The 26,853-nt window shown below is 42.0% G+C and overlaps 1 protein-coding gene across 13 annotated transcripts in view; it reads left to right on the top strand.

The window, feature by feature from the left end:
- LOC109457988 (antigen-presenting glycoprotein CD1d) overlaps window positions 1–26,772 on the top strand; it is a 51,748-nt gene extending 24,976 nt beyond the window's left edge. For 4 of the 13 annotated variants that reach the window (XM_074319144.2, XM_074319147.2, XM_074319146.2 and 1 more), the window contains 7 exons: window positions 9,002–9,194; window positions 12,818–12,907; window positions 13,231–13,497; window positions 13,807–14,085; window positions 14,577–14,855; window positions 15,633–15,741; window positions 15,855–26,772. In XM_074319144.2, the coding sequence (XP_074175245.2) occupies window positions 9,002–9,194; window positions 12,818–12,907; window positions 13,231–13,497; window positions 13,807–14,085; window positions 14,577–14,855; window positions 15,633–15,741; window positions 15,855–15,876 (1,239 nt within the window). In that variant the 3' untranslated portion in view covers window positions 15,877–26,772. The remainder of the gene's footprint in view (window positions 1–9,001; window positions 9,195–12,817; window positions 12,908–13,230; window positions 13,498–13,806; window positions 14,086–14,576; window positions 14,856–15,632; window positions 15,742–15,854) is intronic. The other 9 variants (XM_019751293.3, XM_019751295.3, XM_019751296.3 and 6 more) reach the window with 5 other exon arrangements.
- Window positions 26,773–26,853: the final 81 nt, after the last annotated feature.

The following is a 26,853-nucleotide window of genomic DNA, read 5'->3' as shown; positions in this document are numbered from 1 at the left end:
GGCCTGAATTGGAATATGGGAATGGAGAAAGTAAGCATGCTGAAGAAAATAGAATACTCTAAATATCAAACTTTCTTTTACATAAACTTAATGGTAACCACTCAAAAAAAAAAAAAAAATCCAGAACTGAAATATATACTGCAATAAAAGAAGAAACAGAGGGAAAAGTCATAGAATAGCACCACACAGAAATAATAGACAACAACAAAAAGGCAAAGAAACAATGGAGACACAGTCTTACGAGAAAACTAAAGCTAGAATGATAGGAAATCCTCACATATCAATAATCACCCTAAATGAAATGGACTGAACTCAACAATAAAAAGGCACAGAGTAGCAGATTGGATCAAAAAACTAAACCCAACCATATGCTGTCTCCAAGAGACACATCTCAGCTACAAGGACAAGCATACACTCAAAGCGAAAGGGTGGAAATTGACACTCCAAGCAAACGGTACCCAGAGAAAATCAAGTCATACTGATATCAGATGAAACAGATTTCCGGGTAAAAAAGATAATGAGACAAAAATGAACATTTCATAATGGCAAAAGGGACTATACAACAAGAAGACATAACAGTCATCAATATTTATGCCCCCAATCAAGGAGCCCCGAAATATACCAAGCAACTACTAACAGAACTAAAGGGAGAAATTGACCAAAACATAATTATACTAGGGGACCTAAATACATCATTGACAGCTATGGATAGATCATCCAGACAGAAAATAAAGAAAGAACTAGCAACCCTAAATGACACATTAGATGAAATGGACGTAATTGCCATTTGTAGAGCACTTCATTCTAAAACATCAGACTACACATTTTTTTTCTAGTGTGTATGTAACATTTTCAAGGATAGACCATATATTGGGACATAAAACTAGCCACAGCAAATTTAAGAAGAATGAAGTCACACCAAGCATATTCTCTGACCACAAGCCTTTGAAATTGGATATCAACCGCAAAAAAGAAAGCAGGAAAAACCACAAATAGGTTGACATTAAATAACTTGCGTTTAAAGAATGACCTGGTCAAAGAAGAAATAAGAGATCAAATGATACATAGAAACAAATGAGAATGAAAATACATCTTACAAAAAATTTTTAGATGCTGCAATAGTTTTAACAGGGAAATTTATATCATTACAGGCCTATGTCAAGAAACAAGAAAAAGCCCAAATAAATAACCTCACGTTACGCCTTGAAGAACTAGAAAAAGAAGCACAAATGAAACTCAAGGTCAGCAGAAGAAAGGAAATAATAAAACTCAGAGCAGAACTAAATGAAATAGAGAACAAAAAGGCAATAGAAAAAATTAATGTGGCAAAGAGCTGGTTCTTTGAAAAGATTAACAAAAATGACAAACCCTTGGCTAGACTAAGATAAAAAGAGAAAAGACACTAATAAAAAAATCAGAAATGAAAGAGGGGAGGGCATCACGGATGCCACAGAAATACAAAGGATCATCCAAGAATACTATGAAGGACTATGTGCCACAAAATTCAAGAACCTAGAAGAAATGGACAAGTTCTTAGAAACACATAGCCTTCCTAGGCTGAATCATGAAGAATCGGAAAATCTAAATAGACCGATAACCAGTAAGGAAATTGAATCAGTCATCAAAACCTTCCCAAAAGCAAAAGTCTGGGACCAGATGGCTTCACTAGTGAATTCTACCAAACCTTCAAAGAGGATCTAATATCTGGCCTACTCAAACTCTTCCAAAAAATTGAAGAAGAGACAGTATTCCCTAACTCATTTTATGAGGCCAATATTACCCTGATACCAAAACCTGGTAAGGATAACACAGAAAAAGAAAACTACAGACCAATATCTTTGATGAATACAGATGTAAAAATCCTAACCAAAATTCTAGCAAATCAAATGCAATAATACATTAAAAAGATTATTCATCACGATCAAGTGGGGTTTATCCCTGGAGCACAAGGGTGGTTCAACATATGCAAATCCATCAATGTGATACATCACATAAACAAAATAAAGGACAAAAATCATATGATTATATCAATTGATGCAGAAAAAGCATTTGACAATATACAACATCCATTTATAATTAAAACACTAAATAAAATAGGTATAGAAGGAAAATACCTTAACAAAATAAAGGTCTTATATGACAAATCCTCAGCTAATCTCGTTATTAATGGTGTAAAACTGAAACCCTTTGCTCTACGTTCAGGAACACGACAGGGCTGTCCCCTATCACCTCTGCTTTTCCTTATTTTTTATTTTTTTTAAATTTTTAAAAAATTTTTTTAGTTTTTTTTTTATCACCTCTGCTTTTCAACATAGTGTTGGAAGTCCTCGCTAGAACAATCAGGCAAGAGAAAGAAAGAAAAGGCATCCAAATTGGGAATGAAGAAGTTAAATTTTCACTCTTTGCAGATGACATGATGCTATATATAGAAAACCCTAAAGACTCCACCAAAAAGCTATTAGAAACAATCAACAAATGCAGTCAAGTTGCTGGCTACAAAATCAACGTACAAAAGTCCATTGCATTCCTATATACTAACAATGAAATCTCAGAAAAAGAAATTAAAAAGACTATTCCTTTTGCCATTGCAACAAAAATAATAAAATACCTAGGAATAAACTTAACCAAGGATGTGAAAAACCTATACACTGAAAACTGTAAGACATTTTTAAAAGAAATTGAAGAAGACACAAAAAATGGAAAGGCATTCTGTGCTAATGGATTGGAAGAATCAACAGTTAAAATGGCCGTATTACCCAAAGCAGTATACAGTTTTAATGCAATCCCAATCAAATCCCAATGGCATCTTTTAAAGAAATAGAACAAAAAATCTTCAGATTTGTTTGGAACCACAAAAGACCCTGAATAGCTAAAGCAATCCTAAGAAAAAAGAACAATACTGGAGGTATCACACTTCCTGACTTTGGCTTGTACTACAGGGCTACAATAATCAAAACAGCATGGTGTTGGCAGCAAAACAGACACATAGACCAGTGGAATAGAATTGAGAACCCAGAAATAAAACCACATAAATATGGACAGATAATTTTTGACAAAGAAATAAAAAAACATACAATGGAGGAAAGAGCCTCTTCAGCAAATGGTGCTGGCAGAATTGGAAAGCCACATGCAAAAGATTGAAACTGGACTGCTATCTGTCAACCATGTACCAAAATTAATTCAAAATGGATCAAAGACTTAAGCATAAGAGCTGAAACAATAAACTGCATAGAAAAAAACATAGGTACTAAACTTATGGACCTTGGGTTCAAAGAGCATTTTATGAATTTGACTCCAAAGGCAATGGAAGTCAAAGCTAAAATAAATGAATGGGATTATATGAAACTTAAAAGCTTCTGCACAGCAATAGAAACCATCAACAAAATAAAGAGGCAACCAACTGAATGGGAGAAGATATTTGCAAATAGTGCCTCCGATACGGGGCTAATATCCAAAACAAACAAGGAACTCATACAACTCAACAACAAAAAAGCAAACAACCCAATTAAAAAATGGGCAGAGGACCTGAAGAGATATTTCTCCGAAGGGGACATACAAATGGCAAATAGACATATGAAAAAATGCTCAACATCACTAATCATCAGAGAAATGCAAATCAAAACCACAATGAGATATCACCTCACCCCAGTTAGAATGGCTATCATCAACAAGACAAATAATAGCAATTGTTGGAGAGGCTGTGGCGAAAAGGAACCCTCATACACTCTTGGTGGGAATGCATATTTGTGCAGCTGCTATGGAAGGCAGTGTGGAGGTTCCTCGAAAATTACCAGTAGAATTACCATATGACCCAGCAATCTTTCTCCTGGTTATCTACCCAAAAAATCTGAAAACATTTATCCATAAAGACAAATGTGGTCCCATGTTCATTGCAGCTTTATTTAAGTGGCCAAGTCATGGAAACAACCAAAATGTCCTGTGATAGACAAATGGATGAAGATGTTATGGTATATATGCCAATGGAATACTATTCGGCGATAAGAGAAGATGAAATAGGACCGTTTGTGACAACATGGGTGGATCTTAAGATTATAATGCTAAGTGAAATAAGTCAGGCAAAAAAAGTAGAGAACCATATGATTTCACTGATCTGTTGTGTATAAACCAAAAACAACAAAAGAAGAAGACAAACAAATGAGAAACAAACACGGACAATAGTTTAGTGGTTACCTGAGGGTAAGGGGGAAGGAGGTGGTAAATGATTTTAATGGGGATCAAATATGTGGTGATGGAAGGAGAACTGACTCTGGGTGGTGAACACACAATGTGATTTATGGAGGATGTAATACAGAATTGTATACCTGAAATTTATGCAACTTTACTAACAATTGTCACCCCAATAAACTTTAATTAAAAATTAAATAAAATAAACATAAAAATAAAATAAAAGTTATGTAGTCGAGAGCCATATGATTTCACTCATGTCGAATATAAAACTGAAAGCAATACATGAACAAGACAATCAAAAACTCAGACATAGACAACAGTTTACTGGTTACCACAGGGTAAGGTGCAGTGGGGAGGTAGAAGAAGGTAATGGGGGTCAAATATATTGTGATAGAAGGACATTTGACTTTGGATGGTGACTATACAATGCAACATACAGGTGATATATAATTGTACACTTGAAACCTATATCATTTTATTAATCAATGCCACCTCAGTAATTTAAAAAAGTAAATAAAAGTGATGTAGAGAAAGCTAATCAGATCTTCATACCAAATTTTTCTTAGTGTCACTGTGAAAAATAAAACTCGGGGTTGAAAAGTGCATTATTATATGCAAGGATATCTGGCCCCACTCTGAATACTCCAAACCATTCCTGCTCAAGCACAGCACTGGATCAGTTATAAAAGCTAAGACTCTTCCTCATGTTTCCCTCCTCTGGTGTTGACTGAATTCTTGAGTAGTTAAAAAGCTGTCTCTGGGCTAAAATTCCATCTTGGCTACCCTCTAACTATATAACGTTGGGCAAGTTACTTTGCACTTTTATGGCTTAGTTTTGTCATCTGTACAATGTTGTTAATAATGGTACCTAACTAGTCAGGTGGTTGTGAGAATCAAAAGAGAAAACATGAATGTGAAGTGCTTACTGTAATGCTGACACATAGAAACTGTTCATGAATTATTAGCAATTAAAATCATTACACTAAGGAGAGGCAAGTTCACTTCCCTAAGCTCAAGTTTCACTCATTGGTTTGATCCTTGGTTGACATATCATCTTCTCTGAAGCCTACACTGTGGTGTAGGTTGTGGGTGAAACAGAAACTCACCAAAGGGGTCAGCACCAGAGTTCTGCCAGAGTAGTCATGGTAGAAGAAACCCAATTTTTATGACCCTCGACAGAGCTTTGAGCCCCTATAATATCCCAGGAACATTTACATTTGGGATATGGGTGAGTACCAAGGACCTGGGGCAGAATGGAGGGATGAGACAGTGGAATGAGGAAGAGGGGAGAAGAAAGTTGGAAGAATAGAATGACTTAGCTGTAAATGGATGTAGATGTAGGACAACCAGAAAGAGAGAAGATGGTGATAGATGAAAGGGGGTGAAGGAGCGAGAGAGGCAGAGAAAGGGGGAAGAAGGAGAGAATATGAAAGAATGTGATGAGCATAAGGAAGCAGCAAGAATGAAAGATTCAAGAGATATAGCAACATGCAATTTTTAAGAAAACTGGTGAGTGTAGCTATGTGTCTGTTACATAATAGTGACTTCAAAGGCATCTACTTTGTAAATTGTGGGTCATAAAGAAGAAAAGGGACTGTTACAAAAAGGTAGGTTCTCCTTTTCTTTCCAAATGAACTTGGGACTGTGAGAAAGCAGCCATTAAGATGTGTTTTCCTCTTTTTGTTATTCTGTGAAGTTTGTTCAATTTCGTTGGTGGTTAGGGTCTCCTGATGTGTCTAAGCCATAAGCTTAGATTTCCAAGCTACTTGAGCCACAGACCATGAAAGGTGAGCCCATAACATTAGAATTACATTATAAAACCAAAGAATCTTAAAATTGCAAGACCTTGCTCCATGCAGTAATCTCTTCAACAGCACATTTGGCAGATGGTCATCCCGGTCCAGTATGGATATTCCTATTGGCAATGTTCCCCCAAATCAGATCATCCTTTATTGGATAACTCTACCAGCAAATATAACATTTGCTCATTCTTTTTTTGAGCTAAATTTTTGTCTTCTAGTAACTTTCACACACTGGACCTAATGTTACCAACAAAAGCAACTGAGAAATGAGTGAGTTCCCATTTCTTCATGGCAGACCTTCAAACACTGGCTACACATTCATGGTCCCTTAAAGTATCCTTCATTTTGATGATTTCAGACCTTCTCCACTTTGAATGACCTCTTTCAGACAGGTCATAATTGTAATTGCTCCTCTTCAATCAAGATGCTCAGCACAAAATATTATAGTGGATAATTTCTAATAAGAAGGTAGGGTAAGGTACTTGAGATTGCCCACCCATTCCAACACATACTTCAAAGACTTGTAAATGCTGAATGAAATATAACCTAAAAATGATGACCAGCACAGTAAAAATCAAATCTGCCTATAACAAAGAGAAGTGTTACATCCATAATAGTAAGAGTGAGGTCATGGAGTGGCAGGTCCTGTTTTGGTCCTAGTTATGCCTGGGTGCTTTGTATTGTTCATTCAGGGACAGGAGACTTTGCCTTGAATCATGGGAGGTGGAACTCTGCAAAAGAGGTCCCCTGAATAAAGTTGGATCCTCTAACAGGTGTAACGTATGGCAAAGAGGCAAGAAAACCCTTCACACTGGCCCTGAGAAGTGATGAGAAAACTTGCTAGGGCTTTGAGTAAAATGAAAAAGAAAAATTATCCTGGAGATTTTAAAACCCCAGGCCTGTGATATGCACTGGTTTGAGGCCTTTTGTTGTCTGTATAGAGTGTGAACTGCATGCTGAGAAATTAACACAAGAACTGGTCCAGTGCCACTGACATTCCTAAGACCTTGGCAGAAGCAAATGCAAAACGGTTCTAAATGGACTTTTTCCACAGTCTATGTCAGATTGGACTCCTGCAGGGAAAAAAATGATAAAACATGTACAAAACCATCTATAGAGATAGGACACAATAGAAACTACAAATTACAATGGTAAAATAGCAGACACAATAAGAAAATTCAAACCCCCAAAATTAAAGATAATAAAATAATGTGAAAGAGATAAAATAAGTAAGCTCAGAATGTTTAATGATCTAAAAGAAGAAATAGAAACCATAATGAAATTAGGACAGTATGATAAAAAGAACAGGAAGATTTTTTTAAAAAAATAAATCTTTAAAAACTGAGAGATTAGTTTCTAGTATTAACAAGTCAGTAGACAAGGTAAGTAGCAGAACAGAGACAGTCAAGGTAGAGTTAGTGAAGTAGAAATAGCTTTTAAAGAAATTACCCCAAAATGCACTAAGAAAGATAACAAAAATAGTAAAGTGTAAAAATGAACTAAAGAGATATAGAGGAGAGAATAAGAAATGTCAGCATGTATATAAGTGAAAGTCTAGACGGGAATAACAAAGATAATGGAGAGGCACACTTCAAAAATATAATAAATGAAAGTATTCCAAAACTAAAGAAAAAAAATATGAGGATTCCATTTAAAGAAGCACAGCTATGCCCGAGTTGACAAATGAAGACACAGTTTGGGGTCATTACAAACAATGCCACTATGACCATGTCTCTTGGGTGTGCATAGGCATATATATACAGAGGGTGCCAAAAAAATGTATACACATTTTAAGAAAGGAAAAAACTGTATTAAAATTACACTGATGGTAACCACTTTGAGTATCTCTTGTAATTGCAGAGGTCAAACATGACTTGTACCCAACTTTTGTTATTAGTATATATTGAGTATTGCAATTTTAATAAGTTTTTTCCTTTCTTAAAAGGTGTATACATTTTTTTGGCACCCTTTATATATGTATGTACTCAGGAGTGGAATTGTTAGGCTAGGTCTAGACCTGAATTGTTTGACATGCATAGTACCTATTTTAATTTATTGTGTACAGTAGGTATCCATCCACTGTGGATTTACAGATTGGTGTGGGAATCTCTGAATCTAACTTTTAGATTCTCTGTGCTGTATGATAACAGCATATAGAGCACAATTCTTCTTTGTTTAACTGTAGAACATATCGTGTTTCCCCCAAAATAAGACCTAGCTGGACAATCAGCTCTAATGTGTCTTTTGGAGCAAAAATTAATATAAGACCTGGTCTTGTTTTACTATAATATAAGACCTGGTCTTTATAATGTAATGTGATGTATATAATATAATAATAATATAATATAATATAATATAATATAATATAATATAATATAATATAATATAATATAATATAATATAAAGGACTGGGTCTTGTATTAATTTTTGTTCCAAAAGACACATTAGAGCTGATTGGCTAGGTCTTATTTTCAGGGAAACATGGTATAAAGAGTATATCTACAGTGTCTACAGTTCCCTACACTTCTATTTTCTCCATTAATGCATGCTGTTTTCACTGTTGCTGTGATACTAGGGCTGAATACTGTATAATGAAGTTTCATTCTTATTTCCCCTTTCCATTCATTCTCTTCTCTCTCTCTCTTCTCGCACTACACACATTGATAATCAACAGCTATATATGAGGTCTGACAATTAAGTTCATGAACTTGTTGCAATGATGTTATTAACCTTTTTTGATATTAGAGGGATTGTTCATTATGCATTTGTACCAACTGGACAAACGATTAACCAAGTTTACCCTTTGGAAGTGCTGAAAAGGCTAATGAAAAGTTAGATGAAAATGACCTGAACTTTTTGCCAATAATTCACGGCTCTTGCATCACAACAATGCACCAGCTCACACGGCACTATCTGTGAGGGAGTTTTTAGCCAGTAAATAAATAACTGTATTGGGACACCCTCCCTACTCACCTGATCTGGCCCCCAATGTCTTCTTTCTTTACCCAAAGATAAAGAAAATATTGAAAGGAAGACATTTGGATGGCATTCAGGACATCAAGGGTAATACGATGACAGCTCTGATGGCCATTCCAGAAAAAGAGTTCCAAAATTGCTTTGAAGAGTGGACTAGGTGCTGGCATCAGTGCATAGCTTCCCAAAGGGAGTACTTCGAAGGTGACCATAGTGATATTCAGCAATGCGGTATGTAGCAGTTTTTCTAGGATGAGTTCACGAACTTAGTATGTCTTAGGTTTGATTCTCTCTGGAGAGGATGCTTCCCAAGTGTTTTCAGGGCTGAAGCTCCTGGCTCTCCCTCACTCTAACCTACTTTCTCCACTTCAGGGTTCCCCCAGGAGCATATTCAGGTGTTCCCTGGGGTAATATGGTGGAACATGCATAGCACAGTGCAAAGAACATGATATTTGGGAACTTGAGTTATGGAGTCAATATTTACAAGCTAGTGAAAGTTATCTAAAATTTCTGTATTTAATTTTTTTTACAGCAATAGAATGTGGATTAATACTACTTACCTTCATTCTTTTGAAAAATATTTGCATGCCTTAACTGTCCCAGGAACTATTCCATGTGTGAAGACAGCAGTGAACGAAACCAATAAGATACCTTGTGTGGTCTTTACTAGGATTAAATAACTCAATGGATGTAAAATGCTTAGAATAATTACAGATATACAAAATGTGCTTAGCAATTTTTTTTGCTTAACAAATATTTATTTGAGTACCTACCAATGTTCTGGTCAATATTGTAGCCACTGAGGATATAGTATTGAGTAAGACCAGGGACAAAAGATCAGAAAATAAAGCAAAATAAGTGAGTCAGTTAATTTCAGATGATGTAAAACCCATTATATATGTGTATATAATTCACATAAATCAATAAGAACAAAACAAAAGTACTCTGGAGATCAATGGGAAAGTTTTATTTCAGAAACTTAAACCAAGCCAGCCAACTGAACAGAAATGCTAGAAGTAAGAAGAATCAAAAAGTAATGCCAGGAGTAAAAAGAGAACTTAGTAAATCAACATAGGGTGATCAGAACTGATCAGAATACAGTGCAGGGGGACAGGAGACGTGGAAGCCAGCTGGATAATCAGCAGTAAGCAGGTGGCATTATTCCTCTCATTGTTTCGAAAGGCACCCCTTGGTAATACTAGCAAAACCCTAATGATACTTGGGCTTCTGCTAATTTAATGATTCCATAACCAATGATATCTGTGGCTCTTTTTAGTCAAATCATCTGCAATTCTTTGATTCTAGTCTCGCCTTTCTCCCATCCGAGAAATTCTTGCTCTCTTCCCTAGCTCTGATGACCTAGAATTATAGCAGTTAAAAGAAACCACACTAGGCATGTCACGGCAGCAGCTCCTCAGAGTAGGAGGTACAACCTCAGAAAGCAGCTGTGAGAAAAAGAAGTATGCTGGACTAGGAGTTAGCTGGCCCAACTTATTACCATGCTTTGCTTCAGCAAGTCGCATGTTCTCTCTTTGATTTGGTTTCCTCAGTTACAGATTAAGTGTAATGATCCCTATCTCTCACAGTTGTTATGGGGATTAAACAAAATAGCGAATGTGAAAGCTCTTTGGAAATAAAAAATACTCTAGAAGTGAAAGACATGATGGATCACAGCTAGCTCCTGGACAAATTAGGAAATACTATGGCCAACTTCTCCCCACCAGCGGATGATTTTGAGGCCTTGGGTAAATCACCGTCTCTCTGTGCTCTGGTTTTCTGAGCCCCAGTATGTGGGAGTTAGTCTTGCTCTGAGAAGTTCTTTGGTAATTCAGTGAGTCTCTCCTCAGGAGAAAGCAGTGAAAGTTGTAATAGCTAAAAAATATCTGACTCAACTGATTTTTGTATATCTTCAGATAACTCCAACTTCTGCAGGTTGTATTGCCTAGCTTTTTGTTGTTGGTAAAACAGCAACAACAACAAAAAACAACAAAAGAAAAATGGTTCTTGCCTTTAAGTCTGGAAGGATGTTAGCACTTGAAAATTTTAACATGCAGATAAACTAAGCTGAACTGTTCAAGTTTTTAAAGGGAGGTTGGAAATTTAAAGAAAATTAGATGTACAATGATTCATATAACCATTTTTCTTTTTACTTCCATCCTCACAGCTCCCCTCTTTTCCAGTCCTTTACCCACTATTGGGGCAATTTTGTTATTTTAATCACATAATCCCTTATTTATAGCAACAATGATTTTTTAAAAGTCCTCTCAAACTGTTTTGGGGCAACATTAGCATAATAAAATAGGCAAGGGGAGAGTTATCTGCAAGACCACAGACTAGGGTGAAACCAGCACCTGTTCTAAGTGTCTAACAGCAGTCAAGTGTGGGAGGATGGAAGTGTTAATGTTGGCAGAATGGGAGGAACAGGAGTAAGGAGACATGATCCTTGAATTCTGGCAGCTCTTCAGTAGATTGAGAAGACACACACACACACCCACACACACACGCGCGCACACACACACACACACACACACACACGAACATTTCTGTAGTTACAAGCTCTGATACATGCTGAGAGAAAAGGTTTACCAAGCTAGCTAGTTTACAAAGTGTGGAGGTGGGGGCTGACCTAGTTCTGCCTTTGCTCATACAGAGTCTGTGAGGTCTGGCAAGACTCCCTTGAGGAAATGACCTTTTGAGCTGAATATGAGTAGGAAATAACTAGGCATTGGAAGGGGTTGAGGGGAGGAGAGGGCCAAGAGCTTTAAAGCAGAGAGAACTGTTTGTACAAAGACCTTGGGCAGGAAGAAGCTTTGCATATTAGAGGAACTGAAAGCATATCAGCTTTGCTAAAATACAGAGCAAGTGGGACTAGGGTAAGAGATGATGTTGGAAGGTAGACCAAGGTCAGACTGCATAATCTTGCAGGCCATGCCAAAGATTGCGGTCTCTCCCTAAGAATCTATTTCAGGGGATCAGGCTAGGGTGGTGGTTGGTGTGGAACTGTAGACACATTCAAGATATATTTCAAAACAGTAAAACTGTGAAGAGTTACTGATTGACTGGATAAAAGGAGTGAGGGAGGGCTGGAGGTGCCAAGATGCTGCCCAGATTCTGACTTGCCAGAGAGGGGGCCTTTCTTCACCATGATGTGAGGTTTTGACCACTATGTCTTTGCTTATATTTTCAACATAAGCAGTGTGGAGCTGGCTAACCATGTACTTACTGGAATCTTGTCTCTATTCATAAACATAGAAGCTTACATTTGGAAAATGAATGAGGGGACCAGGGGAGAAAATGAGCAGGCAGAATGGCCCAGCAGGAAGGGTCACAGGTGGGCCTGAAGGGTGGGTGGGGAGGTGGGGGTCAGGAGAGAGCCGGGCCAACGACAGAGGGAGAGAAGGTCTGGGGAACACTGAGATGAAAGGATCTTGGGAGATGAAAGCCCTAAAGAATCGGAGCCAACCCAGTCCAATCCTCTCAATGTACAACTGAGAAAATTAGTTTTAATGTTTGCACTTGATTATAAATGTGATACTTCTAGAAATTTTGGAAGACATAAAAAATGTACAGCAAAATAAAATCATCCCTGGTCTTTCCTCCTAGAGGCATCCACTGCTAAATCACGGTCTTTCCTATTTTTTTTCTTTGCATTTTTAACATGGTTGGAGTTATACCATAGAAACAATTTTATATCCCGCTTTTAAAACTTAAATAGTAGTTGCAAATCTTCTCACACGCTATGCCAAACTCCTCAATGAAACAGATTTAAACAAGCTGGTTATGAAAAATGCTGAAATGAGTGGTGGTGTCAGGACTCCTTGGGCCTTGACAAGGGCTCTTTGCATTTCAAACAGCTCGGAGTCAGAACTGGGAGCCCTGCGACATGGAGCCCTTGCTGTTTTTGCTGCTGTGGGGGCTCCCCCAGATTTGGGGAAGTTCTGAGGGTGAGTGGAGCAAGAGCGCCCGGGCATGCGCCAGGGAGACGGCGAGAGGGGGCTGGGCTGGGAAAGGGGGCGACCCATGTTGGGGGCCGATGGAGACCCCTGTATCTCAGAAACCCGGAGCCGCGACCTAACTGGCGATCCCACCAGAGAATCTGCGGCTCCCAGCCTCCCCTCCCCGGCTCCAGGCAATGTGGTGGAGCACTTTAGCTAGAAGACACCACCCCTCCTGCCCAAGCCCATCAATTTTATTTTCTTCCCTTCTCCTCACACTGTCCGCTCACCCGGCCACTCGCGAAACAACTCCAATCTCCATTCTCTCGTAGTCCAGCAAAGGAATCCCTCGCTCCGCTTCCTCCAGATCTCCTCTTTCGCGAACAGCAGCTGGACGCGCACAGACGGCTCAATGTGGCTGGGGGCGCTGCAGACCCACACTTGGAGCAATGATTTGGACACCATCCGCTTCCTAAAGCCCTGGTCCCAGGGCAAGTTAAGTAACCAACAGTGGGAGAAGCTGCAGCATATATTTCGGTTTTATCGACGTAGCTTCACGAGGGATGTGCAGGAATTCGCCAAAATGCTGCATGTAGACTGTGAGCTGAGGGATGGGATCTTGGGCAGCTACCCAAGGGGAGACACTGGATGCAGGAGCCCAACTGGGAGAACCTGGCCCAACCTGATGGGATTCCCTGCTATCTCCACCCTTTTCTGATTTCCACTTTTATCCGAAAGGTCCCAGTCTCTGACGCCTCAAAATATCGCTTGTTCCTCCTGCCCTGGGTCACCCATTCTCATTTCCCTGAACTATGGGTAGTATAACCCCCACACGATTTTTTTCTCCTTGATCCCTTCCAGAAGTCTGTCAAACCCTCCCTTCTTTGGTCTCTATCCATTCTTCTCAGATCCCTTTGAGCTCCAGGTGTTTGCTGGATGTGAGGTGCACTCTGGGAGCACCGCAGAAAGTTTCTTCCACACAGCATTTCAAGGAAGAGATGTCCTGAGTTTCCAAGGAACTTCTTGGGTGCCAGCCCCAGATGCCCCACATTGGGTCGAAAAGGCCAGCAAAGTACTCAACCAGGACCAAGGAACCAGAGAAACAATTCAGTGGCTCCTCAATGACACCTGCCCCCAATTTGTCAGAGGTCTCCTTGAGGCGGGGCAGCCAGAACTGGAGAAGCAAGGTCAGCCTGCCTGTGTCACCCCTGCCCTCCACTCTGGTGCTCCATCTGGGTTTTTCCATTCCGGGGTTCGCATCCCTTTGAGTATCAGGGAAAGAGAAAGGCCCAGGTGTGGGTGGATAAGGCATGAGGACATTTATTCATTCCACAGACATTAACTGAGCACCCTTTGGGTTCCATGAATTCAATTAAACAAACACTAGGGATCTCTGCTTAAAGGCGAGGATGAGAAGACATTACCAATTAAAGTGATGTTTGAAACATCCTAGGTATGTTACAGCTGAATGCAGGGTGCTATAGGAGTATAGACAGGGACATTTACAGGAGGCTGGATCAGGGAAGACCCTCCTGGAGAAGATGACACAAATAGATTGAAGTTATGAGACACTTCATCTCCAGAAGTGGAAAAGTGGGATGCATGAACTTGCTAGGAGGCCTGGAGCCTCTAACACAGAGTCCTCACTTTAAGATGCTCCATTCCCTTTTGGATACAGTGAAGCCGGAGGCCTGGCTGTCCAGTGGCCCCAGTCCTGGGCCTGGCCGTCTGCTGCTGGTATGCCACGTCTCAGGATTCTACCCAAAACCCTCATGGGTGATGTGGATGCAGGGTGAGCAGGAGCAGCTGGGCACTCAGCAAGGTGACTTCCTGCCCAATGCTGATGGGACATGGTATCTCCGAGTAACCCTGGATGTGGCTGCTGGGGAGGCAGCTGGCCTGACTTGCCGAGTGAGGCACAGCAGTCTAGGAGGACAAGACATCATCCTCTACTGGGGTGAGAAAGAACTGGGGCCCAGCTGGGAATGGGAGGAGAGGATGCTCAAGCATAGAGAGGGGCTGCGGGAGGGGTGGCAGTGGACAGATGCAGGATAGAGGAGTTTTGGAAATGAGGCCCCAAGCAGGAGGGACAGAACAAGGGTATCCCAGATACAGGAAAGAGAGGAATAAAGATCTGAACTTTAAAAGCATTGAGACGGGATGTTCCATATGCAAGAAAAATGAAACTAAAAAACTCACAGATCCAGAAGTAGGTGGCAAATGAAGAATCTCAGGAGGATTCATTCCTCAGGAGAGAACTGGGGACTTCAGAGGGCAGGATTACACAAAAAGCTGTGGTTAACTGCTTCCTGTGTGTGGGCTGAGCATTCTGCACACAGCATGCCATCTAATCATCACAATTCTCCTTTGAAGCAAGAACTATTTACTATTCTCACTTTATAGATGAGAAATTGAGGCTAAGCTAGGTCAAGTTAACTCAGGTCAAGAGTCTCATCGTTAGGAAGAGGAAGAGTTGAATTTAGATTTTAGTCTGCCTAGCTACAGAACTATTGCCCTTCTTCTATATGCTGTGCTGTCATATGCTGAAGCGAACTGAATTATGGATGCCCACACCCTGAGAAAAGCTGGGGCATCTAAACTTCAGGGGAATACAAGTGGGCACTTTAAATGGGGGAGGAAATAAGAAGCTCCTGGCATCCTCACATGTGCTTAGACCAGGTGACTTGTACTAGGGAGGGATCCTGGGCTGAGAGACCTCCTATGTTCCCCTAAGCAGAGGGAAGCCATGTGTCCACGGGGTTGATCGTCATGGCAGTACTGCTGTTGCTGGTGTCCCTCCTTCTGATCGGTGGAGGCTTAACCTTCTGGTTTAAGAAACTCAGGTAAGTCTCCCTTTTCTGTCTCCGTCTTTCCTCAAACTTTCTCTCCATTTCTTCTCCCTTTCATCCCCTCTCCCACTTTCCTTAATAGTCTCTCCATTTCTATTCTCTCACAGATCCTATCAAGACATCCTGTGACTGTCTTTACCACACCTGTCTGGAACTTGGGATCTCAAGTTCCCATGACTTCAGTGCTCAGGAATTGAGGATGAAAGAGAGGTGCCTTGAAGATGCAGAGAACAATCATAAGGCAGCTCTCATCACACCCCTTTAATTTTTTATCTAAGAGGATTTAAGTTCTTTTTTTAGGGGCTGGGGTGTATGGTCATTGTTTGAATGCTAGAATCTGCAGTGAACTGGAAAGCACTTATCCTAGCCAAAAAAAAGTAGGTCCAGCTGCTTGTTGTCAAGTATAAAGGAAAATCCTAGGGCTTAGCTATAACTTACATTTTTCAAGAAAAATGGAAGTCTGGATTTTTATGTGAACATACCTGATATTAAAATGCTGACTCAAACTTTTGTAAAATTTGGGAAGTGGGACACCCCAAATACACTTCAGCAAGCTGACAACAACCCAGGGGCTCCCAGTTTGTGTCTCTCTTATAAAAAGTTTGTCCTGAGTGCCACATTGGCAGTTTAAGAATGTAGTTTCTATTGTGAATTTGGATTTATAAAGAGGCACATTTTCTCTTTAAAAGAGTTAGGTTGTAAGAAAACAGATATCTCAACCTTTTACTTGATGTAACTTGATTAAAAGAGGAGAAATCATAGGTATGTGTATTATGTAGAAAAAAATGCTCTGGATAGGGATAGTTCTCTCAAATGGGGCATCATTTTATTCAGACTGGAAGAAGACAGTCATGAAGATATCCCCCCAAAACAGGCTCTCCTACTTATAGCTATTAAAAGAGACAATGCACAGAAAGGGCTGAACCTACCTGGGCAGGTGTGAGCTGTAGTGATGCCAGCTCAGCTGTCTGCTCTAAGAGAGGAGAGAACAGGAGGCTTAGAGGAACAGCAGACCTTCCTAGTAATACCGAGAAATGAGAAGGCCAAGTTAAATCATCTGTTAGCTATCAGGAAAGTAGTCTTGTGGCACACAAGGCCCTTGAAACCCCAGAAAAAGTGAGACTAAACTTTTGGAGTCCTTGTTTAAGAAAATTAAGATTTGGCGTCTTCTATGCTGGACTTTCAGGTCAACCCTATGATGTTGGTGAACAGCCTGCTAGCTTGTAGGGACGGAGCCCCAGAGAGCAGTTTCCAGGCTCTCGACCTCACATGGAAAGGTGCTGGCTCGGGTAGTAGATGGCCATCAGCTGTGATCAGATGGCCGTCAGCTCTAACTAGTTAGCCATTAACCACTAATATAACTGCCATGGCTACGCTAGCAAACACGGATTGAGGATAGCAAGTGTGGTTGGCAGAGAAGTGGATGGCAGATTGCGGCTCGTGTGGATCTTGCTTCCTGTATCTCCAATCCAGCCACCAGTGAGAATATAGTGGTATGAACCCCCATCCATGGCTCCGTTGGTGTTCCTTTTCATCCTCACCATATTCTGTGTCCACTCACCGAGAGCAGGACTAGAGACCCTGCATTACACTTGGCACAGTGAGCAGGGTCTCAACCAGCACAAAGAACAGGAAATGCGATCTGCCTGGGAGAAACATGACCCCTCGGTGAATTGGTGGTTCTCTCAACCTCCGAATGGCATACCATCTCTTGGCCATAGCAAGCATTGCCTGCCTTTTGGTAGTCTGCTGCTGCCATAGGCTCCTTGAGCTGTGGACATCTTACACCGTGGCCACCACCCACTTGGACACCTGGTGTGGCAAGCAGGATTCCAGCCAGGTAGGAATGGTATCTGACTCTGGGCAGGAGGACGTGTGGCCCCCACACAGTGTATGGTACCTGGTAGCCACTGTTCTCAAGAGTTGGACCCCCGAGGAGGGGTGGGAGGACATGGATGGCTCTCCGGCCAGCATGGAGAAGGCCCTGCAGGTTCTAGCTGAGCGGTTGCCGGAGGATGCGAAGGGTATAGCCAGCCATGTGGGCTGATTGTTCCTCACCGCATTGCGTCGTTGTGGGGACAGAGCCATGAGTGCAGTTTCCAGGCTCTTGCTCTCGTGTGGAAAGGTGCTCACTCGGGTAGTAAATGGCCATCAACTGTGATTTGATGGCCATCAGCTGTGGCTAGTTGGCCGTCAGCTGTAACTAGTGAGCCATTGGCCACTAATATAACTGCTGTGGCTACACTAGCAGGAAAATCAGGGCTAGCAAGAAGATGGTGGCTGAGCTAGTAATAGCGGATTGCAGTTAGCACGGCGGATTGCAGCTAGCAAGTAGGGTTAGTTGGTTGGCAGAAAAGTGGACGGCAGATTGCAGATCATGTGGCTCCTGCTTCCTCTGTCTCCAATTCAGCTGCCAGCGAGACTATAGTGGTATGACTCCCCTATCTATGACTCCGTGGGTATTCCTATTTGGCCTCACCATGTCCTGCATTCTTATGTGGAGAGCGGGACCAGAGAGCCCGCATGCCACCCTGCATGACAGTCAAACACAGAAGACGCATTTAATGAAACAGCCCAGGTGCGGGACCAGCAGTCCTGGCGGGAGGTGCTGGAAGCTTGGGACCGCCAGTTAGAGGAGGTCCTCACAGCATTGTGTCATAACTTGGAGGAAGCGCTTGCTGGAATAGCCCAGGTACAGGACCAGGTGTCCCGGTGGGAGGCGGTAGAAGCATGGGTCCGCCTGTTAGAGGAGGAAGCCCACAGTGGAAACCATGAGACAGAGGTGGATGACGCAAGTGGAGACAGTGTAGCTCTCAACCTCCACGCCCAGCCCATCATGAAGCAAAAGGTAAAGCAGAAGCAACCTTTGGGCCCCGGGGGCGTTGCTGCCAGCAACCTAGCAGTGACTGAGTTCACAATCTACACCCCTTACACTCCCCCTGAGTTGCAGGAGCTGGGGAGGTGGTACCGACAGTGCCCTGGAGAGCCAGTCTCGGCTTGGCTATTACGTTTATGGGATGAGGGAGCAGACAACATTCCCTGCTCCCCAGGTGAAATGGAAAAGCTAGCCTCCATGGCAGTGCATCCATCCCTGCGTCAAAGGTTACAGAATTGTCGTACGTTGGCCCAAGACCAGGGCAACCACACTCCAATGGAGTGGCTCACTGCTGCAGTATGCACAGTATGGGGAGAGGCTGGTGAACTGCCAGACACTGTGAGTAAATGGCAATCGTATACTGAACTTACTCAAATCACCCGTGAAATGGGTATGAGACATGCTATGTTCAACCCTAATATGCGGGGGCTGGATGACGAGCTTTTTACAGCCAGAATGAGAGATTGGTTTTGGATACTGCACCTACGAGTGCTTTTGGATCCTTGGTTGCCATTCTTATTCCCTGTGTGGGGTGGCAGATCCATGAAGTACCACCGTCATGGCCACCCTGGGGGATGTTGAAAGCCAGTGGCAAGGGAAGTTAAGACAGGAGGTCTGAGAAGTGAAGACCTGGAAGCCTAACTCAAAAGTAAGGGGGCGAATTCACGGGCCTCAGAGAGTAACATGCAAGCAGATGTGGCATGATCTCATGGCAGTGGGGGTTGATAGGGAAAAAATAGACCAACAACCTGTGGGGGCAGAGCCCCAGAAAGTAGTTTCCAGGCTCTCGGCCTCACATAGACAGGTGCTGGCTCAGGTAGTAAATGGCCAACTGTGATTGCATGGCCATCAGCTGTGGCTAGTTGGCCGTCAGCTGTAACCAGTGAGCCATTGGCCACAATATAACTGCTGTGGCTACGCTAGCAGAGAGGAGGAGAGTGAAAGAGAGTCGCCGGTGGGTTGCAGACAAAAGGGACAGCAGGTCGCACGTCCAGTGAACCCTGCCTCCAGTGAGACCGTAGTGGTATGACTCCCCTGCCTATGGCTCCGTGGGTGTTCCTTTTTGGCCTCACCATATCCTGCGTTCTTGTATGGGGAGCGGGAGCAGAGACTCTGCATGACACCCCGCACGACACAACCCAATGCACTCTTGTTGGAACTTTGGAAACAGCTGCGTCTGGAACAGCAATTCCAGTGAAGCCTAAAGGAGAAGTCTGGGAAAGCACCACCCGTGTCCCTCCAGGACTTCATGCGGCCGCTTAAGCCCACTACTTTCAGCTTGATTAGGGTTGGGGCCAACGTACCCGTTCAGAGGGGATGAGCGGGGACTGGAGGACCCACATGGAACTGTCCATACATTGCTCCCCTTCTAATGTGCAGAGGGTTTTGGCTCTAGTTGACACTGGCACAGACTGCAGTCTTATTTATGGGAACCCAGAACTGTTCCTTGGACCAGCAATCTGCATTGATGGGTACGAGGGAAAGACTGTGATGGTAAAAGCTGTTTCCTTACCACTGGGTATGGGAAGGCTTCCCCCTCATTCCTACAAGGTGTATCTCTTCCCCGTTCTGGAATATATTCTAGGGGTGCTACATGGCCTCAGCTTACAGACGTCGGTAGGAGAGTTCCATCTCCGGATCCAGGTGGTGAAAGCAGTGACACGCGGGCATGCTCACCACCCTCCTCAAGTGTTGCCACAGCCCCAGCATGTGGTTACAGTGCGACAGAACTGCCTGCCAGGAGGACAGGAGGAGATTGGTCTTACAATTTTGGAATTGGAGAAGGCACATATTGTGAGGCCAACGCACAGTCCCTTTAACTCCCCAGTATGGCCTGTCAAGAAGCCAGATGGGACCTGGTGAATAACTGTGGACTATAGGGAGTTAGATAAGGTGATGCTACCATTGCACGCTGCAGTGCCTTCAATACACGATTTGATGGATTGTCTGACTGTCCACCTGGGAACGTACCACTATGTAGAGGACTTGGCCAATGCTTTTTCTCCATTGACATTGCACCTGAGTGTCAAGAGCAGTTTGCTTTTACTAGAGATGGGCGGCAATGGACTTTTCAAGTCCTTGCGCAAGGATACTTGCACAGCCCACTATCTGCCACGGGCTCGTGGCCCAGGACTTGGCACAGTGGGAGCACCCATCCTCTGTGGTCCTGTTTCACTATGTTGATGATATTTACTAACATCTGATTCTCTTTCAGATTTAGAGCAAGCAGCTCGCTCTCTTCTCTACCACCTGAAGTCACATGGCTGGGCAGTGAATGAGGAAAAAGTCCAAGGCCCTGGCTTATCTGTCAAGTTTTTGGGTGTTGTGTGGTCGGGTAAGACAAAGGTCATACCTGAAACGATTATTGATAAGATACAAGCATTTCTCCGGCCGACCAACTGCAGACATATTTGGATCTGCTGGGGTATTGGTGGGTGTTTGTATTCCATTTAGCACAAATAGCAAACGTATTCCATGTTAAAAAAGGGGGCCTCATGGGATTGGACAGAGGCGATAGAGAAGGCTTTGTTGCCACAAAACAAGCAGTGAAGCAGGCACAGGCTCTACAAGTAGTAGATCCTGGTCGCCCGTTTGAACTTGATGTTCATGTAACCCAAGAGGGGTACGGTTGGGGCCTCTGGCAACAGCAGGAGTGTCTCCGGTCGCCAGTGGGATTTTGGTCCCAATTGTGGAAAGGAGCAGAAGTCCGTTACTCTCTAATTGAGAACAGCTGGCTGCTGTGTACGCAGCCCTAGTGGCCACAGGAGCCATCACAGGGATGACATGGGAGTTGGTTCGAACAACCTATCCCGTGCAAGGGTGGGTCCGTACGTGGACCCAGGGACCCAAAACGGGGGTGGCACAGACCACCACCCTCACCAAGTGGGGTGCCTACTTGGAGTAACATAGCACCCTAGTTCAAGCCCTTTGAGCACAGAGCTACAACAGGTCCTGGGGCCTGTGAAGCTTGTAGTCCAGGCTGAACCAAGCACTCTGCCTAGGGGGAAGGACATTTTGTTCCCAGCATCCACATACTTAAAAGCAGGGGAACGGCAGAAATGGACTTGGCCCTAGCGGGTCAAAACCCCCACTGTTGGTGGTTGGGCCTGATAGCCCCTGGTGGATGACCATCTGTAGATGAAACTCCTGTGTCTCAGATGACACAAACCTGACAATGAAACTAAAAGACAAGGGTTAAAGATTATCACTTCCAGAAAATTAACAATAAAGTTACTTTCCTGCTCTTCCCAGAGGAGTCTGGGGAAGAAGAGAGCCAAAGGGACTAAAAGTTATAGTGATGTGTTTAATGCAGCTCCCAGTAAAGAGGAAAACTAGACCCAAAATAAGGCTAAACAAAAAGGCAATAATGAGCATCTCTAGCAGTTATCAGTACTTATCAGTCTTGAGAGATTGATTTGCTTGTTTGTTTGAAGAGGAGCTTAAGGTCTTCAGTTGGCTCTTAGGAACAGGGGTGACAGTCTTCCTTTCTGGGGGAGTCCTGTGGAATCTTAAGTGAAACAGGTTAGATTTGAGGAAAGTGGACCCAGCTGCTGACTCTCTGTTGCCCGACAGTAGTTGGGGTGCTCAGAACTATATCAGGCCCCTTTTATTAGGAGCCAACTGATCTGTCAGAGACCCTTCCTTATAGGACTTTAATAGTACTCGGTCCTCTTGAAGCAGGGCCCAGCTGGGCCCCCTGTATTCAGAATGCCTCTGGGATGCCCTGTCACCATCCAGGTGGGCTTCACACCCTCTGTGGCTAAACTCAGAATGCCTCCCAGAGGCCCTGTCCCTGTTCCAACTCCTTATCTTAGAAGATCACCTTGTAGATGCTTGCTAATTACCGTGTTTCCCTGAAAATAAGACCTAGCCAGACAATCAGCTCTATATTATATTACATTATAGTGTATATTATATTATATTATTATATAATTTTATATTATATTATATTATATTATATTATATTATATTATATTATATTAATTACATTATAGTAAAATAAGACCGGGTCTTATAATATAATACAATACAATACAATACAATACAATACAATACAATACAATACAATACAATATAAGGTCTTATATTAATTTTTGCTCCAAAATATGCATTAGAGCTCATTGTCTGGCTAGGTATTATTTTTGGGGAAACAGGGTGCAAACTCTATTATTTAGCATTTTCCCAGGTTACTCCCCCACCGTTCTAGACTGCTGGTACCACAAGAGATACAATGACAGAAGGTGGCATCATGAAAGGAGAATAGACTCCAGGACATCATGCAGCCTCTGGGAGAGTGCCCTGATTTTCCCTTAAATACCCCCAGCCAGCTTGAGAATGTTAAGGCAGTTTTTGGAGGTGTTAACCCACTTCCTTCTCAGATCACAGGTGCTCTGATAATAAACGCTTATTCTATGACCCAACTCCTGTGTCAGTCTATTGGCTGAGTGGCGCAGAGCCCCAGACTCCTTTGACTCATTTGGCTTCCGGTTACACCCTGGGTTTCCAGAGCTACAAGGTGTAGAGGGGTTGGTCTGGAGGAGATGCCGGTCCCTATATATCCTAAGTGCCTGCTGAACTTTTCCTGTTAGTAATATAGGAAGTAACAAATTGAGGTTAGACTCTAAAGCAGTGGGCAGCAGTTAGAGCCAGGGCTTACAGGTCTCCTGATGAAACTTTTTCAGAGTCCTTTTCAAGTCTGATTTTCTCATTTTACATTTTCTCTAAGGTATAGACCAATGGTAAGGAACCGGTTGAGTAAAACGAGCTTTTTATCTTTACAACCAAACAGTTTTCAGAGGAAAAAGGTCCAGAATGAGCAGTTGAGACGGAGTAAATGGCTTCCATTTTAATCAGGAAATTAATAGGCCTATCTGCCACATCAAGGGTCACCTGCAGTTTTGCCCCTGTGATGAGAATAGTTTGAGAGCCACTGGGAGCTTCAGGCCCATTAATGATCACAGCCATTTGTGGGGAGGGAGCTGGTCCCTGCTCCCTTCAGAACAGGGAGCACTCACTCCTCCAGTGCCCTTTAGTTTGTACAGAGGGCACGGCTGCTTTGGAGGGTTAGGACACTCCTTATTCCAGTGGGCTGGGCTTCTACATCCAAAGTAGATTCCTTTATCTGGCGTTTCCTCTTCTGGGGTTTCTGGGGTGCCCTGAAGTGGCTTCAGCCCTGAATTGCCTTTAACTGTGTCCAAAAGTCTGGCCTGTCTCTGGTCTTGTCTGGTCTCACTGTTCCCTATTTTTCTCATTTTTTTCTGTCTTGGTTGTTAACAACATTTAAATAAATTTCCTGGCTTTCTCTAGGATCTGAGCCTCTTTATCAGGGATGTAACAGTGGGCCAGAACCATTACAGTTCCCTCCTAGTTAGGGAAAACATTAGGTTAAGCTTCCTTAAACACTGGCCTGTACTGACACAGAGAAGGGCATATGAAGTCAAGTAGTTCTATAATAAAATACAGAAGTTTACATAACTATTAGCAAAACTTAGTTTTTAGATTCAGTGTTGTTTTTTTAGTAAATAAAGACCTATTTAAGACAATATAAAACATAGAAATTATTTTGATGACATATATAATCTTTGCTTTTCAGGCAGAAAACATTTTCATAATATTGGTAGCAGACCAATAGCCTAACAAAATTTGTCTTATTTAGCAGAGGGAGAAAACTTAACTCGAATTTTGCACCAACTTACTTTTGATATTTAAACTTAATTAATTGCATTTAGCTTAACCATACATAAAATTCCTTCAAGATTTTCCTTCACAAACCTACATCTTTTTCAGTCCCTCTTAGTTTGTGTGGGGAAAGTCCCAGAGAGCACTTTCCAGGCTCTCGACCTCACGTGGAAAGGTGCTGGCTCAGGTAGTAGATGGCCATCAGCTGTGATCAGATGGCCATCAACTGTAACCAGTTAGCCATTAGCCACTAATATAACTGCCATGGCTATGCTAGGGGGTTGGTTGGTTGGTTGGCAGAGAGGCAAATGGTGGATTGCGGCTGGCAAGTGCAGTTAGCAAGCAGATTGTAGATTGCAGATCATGTTGCTCCTACTTCCTGTGTCTCACCCAGCTGCCAGCAAGACGGGTGCAGGAAGACCCCTCACTGGGGTACTGGCGGATGTTTGCTTTTGTGTCTCGACCAGTCGCCATTGAGAATATAGTGGTATGACTCCCCTATCTATGGCTCTGTTGTTGTTCCTTTTGGGTCTCACCATATCCTGTGTTCTTGTGGGGAAAGGGAGCTGAGTCCCTGCATTATAGTTTGTCTCTCACTCATTCAGAAATAACCATCCTTAGGACAAACTACCTTCTTTTAATTTCTTCCAAAAAAATGTATTTCCATACCTTATACCTTCTTTGAAAACACACATCATTTCCTTTCATATTAATTAGAATCCATAATCTTCACAACCTTAATTTTTACTGACAACTAAAAGCAAGCATTTCCATTGGCAAATCCAGGAACATATTTTGCAACCTTCAAACACATAGGCTTTCATAAAAAGACAAGATATATTTATTGGGGCCGGCCCAGTGGCTCAGGCAGTTGGAACTCTATGCTCCTAATGCCAAAGGCTGCTGGTTCGATTCCCACATGGGCCAGTGGGCTCTCAACCACAAGGTTGCCAGTTCGACTCCTCGACTCCTGCAAAGGATGGTGGGCTCCGCCGCCTGCAACTAACAACAGCAACTGGACCTGGAGCTGAACTGCACCCTCCACAACTAAGATTGAAAAGACAGCACCTTGACTTGGAAAAAATCCTGGAAATACACACAGTTCCCCAATAAAGTCCTGTTCCCCTTAAAAAAAAAAAAAAGATATATTTATTAACAGATCTTTGTCTTTTAACGTTTTTGTGACAAGAAATAGATGAACTCAGACTCATCCAATAATTAATATTTTAGTATTTCATTATTTTGAAATACCTAGATATTTAATAACTTTTATCATTTAAGAAAGCTTATTAAAACTAAAATCTTAAGTTACCAACAGATGTTGAGAATCTACGTCCAAGCATCCACATTGTATAATTATTACTGAAAGTTTTATCCACCATTTTTCCCTGAAAATAAGACCTAGCCAAACAATCAGCTCTAATGCATCTTTTGGAACAAAAATTTATATAAGATCCAGTATTACGTTACATTACATTATATTATAATGACTTGGTCTTATAGTAAAATAACACCCAGTATTATATTATATTAATTATATTATGTTATATTATAAATTATATTATATTGTATTATATTAAAAACCCAGTCTTATATTATAGTAAAATAAGACTGGGTCTTATATTAATTTTTGCTCCAAAAGACGCATTAGAGCTGATTGTCCGTCTAGGTCTTATTTTTGGGGAAACATGGTAACACCTTATTTTAGTTACTCCTTATTAGTTCTTAACTCTATGAGATTTCAACGTTAATTACCCAATATATTTTCTTGACAAATTTGTAAGAGAGATAACATGAATTTATTTTTGCAAACTTAGGTAAAACAAGAGATACCATATTTGATGTTAATAACCTTAAAAGACATGTCTATGTGGACAGAAAAGGGGCTACATGTTAAACCTGACAAGCTCAGGAAACAAAATAACCACATAGGATGGTGTGAACATTAAAATGCATAACTAAGGTGGGCCATGGTGAGAAGTCACATCCTTGGCCTGTAGCTTCCTTGATAAAGGTCAATCTTTACCTTAAGTGAGCCTATTTATTGTATTTTTGCATCTAAGATAACATACCCTTGGAATGTCAGAGTAATCCCTTTTTCTGGACCCACCAGGGGGCACAACCCACCACACCAGAGCAGGAAACTACAAAATCCCTCATTGTTACCTTGGTCCCTAAATACCATCTCTATGTGCTGCAAAATGTTATAAACTATCCTGTACCCACCAATGTAAAAGAAGAGTGTGTCTCTCCAATTTGCTTTTTATCCAATCCCAGAGATATTTCCGCTTTGCTTTCTCTCACCCCCTTAATCTACAACCAATGGATTTCATGTAACCTTCCTCCTTTGATTCTAATGTATAAAATAAGTCACAAAATGGCCATTTTCCGGAGCATTTTCTCAATCTGTTGAGACTTTGCTTCCCGGCCATTGGCATCAGTTTGGCTCAAATAAAGTAAGCTTTCTCTTAGGCTGGGTGTTTTTTCGTTGACATCTATTTAACTAAAAGTTAAACCAGCTTTAATATCAAATATTTCTTTAGATTACATGA

Source organism: Rhinolophus sinicus, chromosome 7 (assembly GCF_057876585.1).
Source record: "Rhinolophus sinicus isolate RSI-liver-muscle chromosome 7, RSI-T2T, whole genome shotgun sequence".
Classification (NCBI taxonomy): domain Eukaryota; kingdom Metazoa; phylum Chordata; class Mammalia; order Chiroptera; family Rhinolophidae; genus Rhinolophus; species Rhinolophus sinicus.
This window is presented reverse-complemented; position numbering and strand designations above follow the sequence as displayed.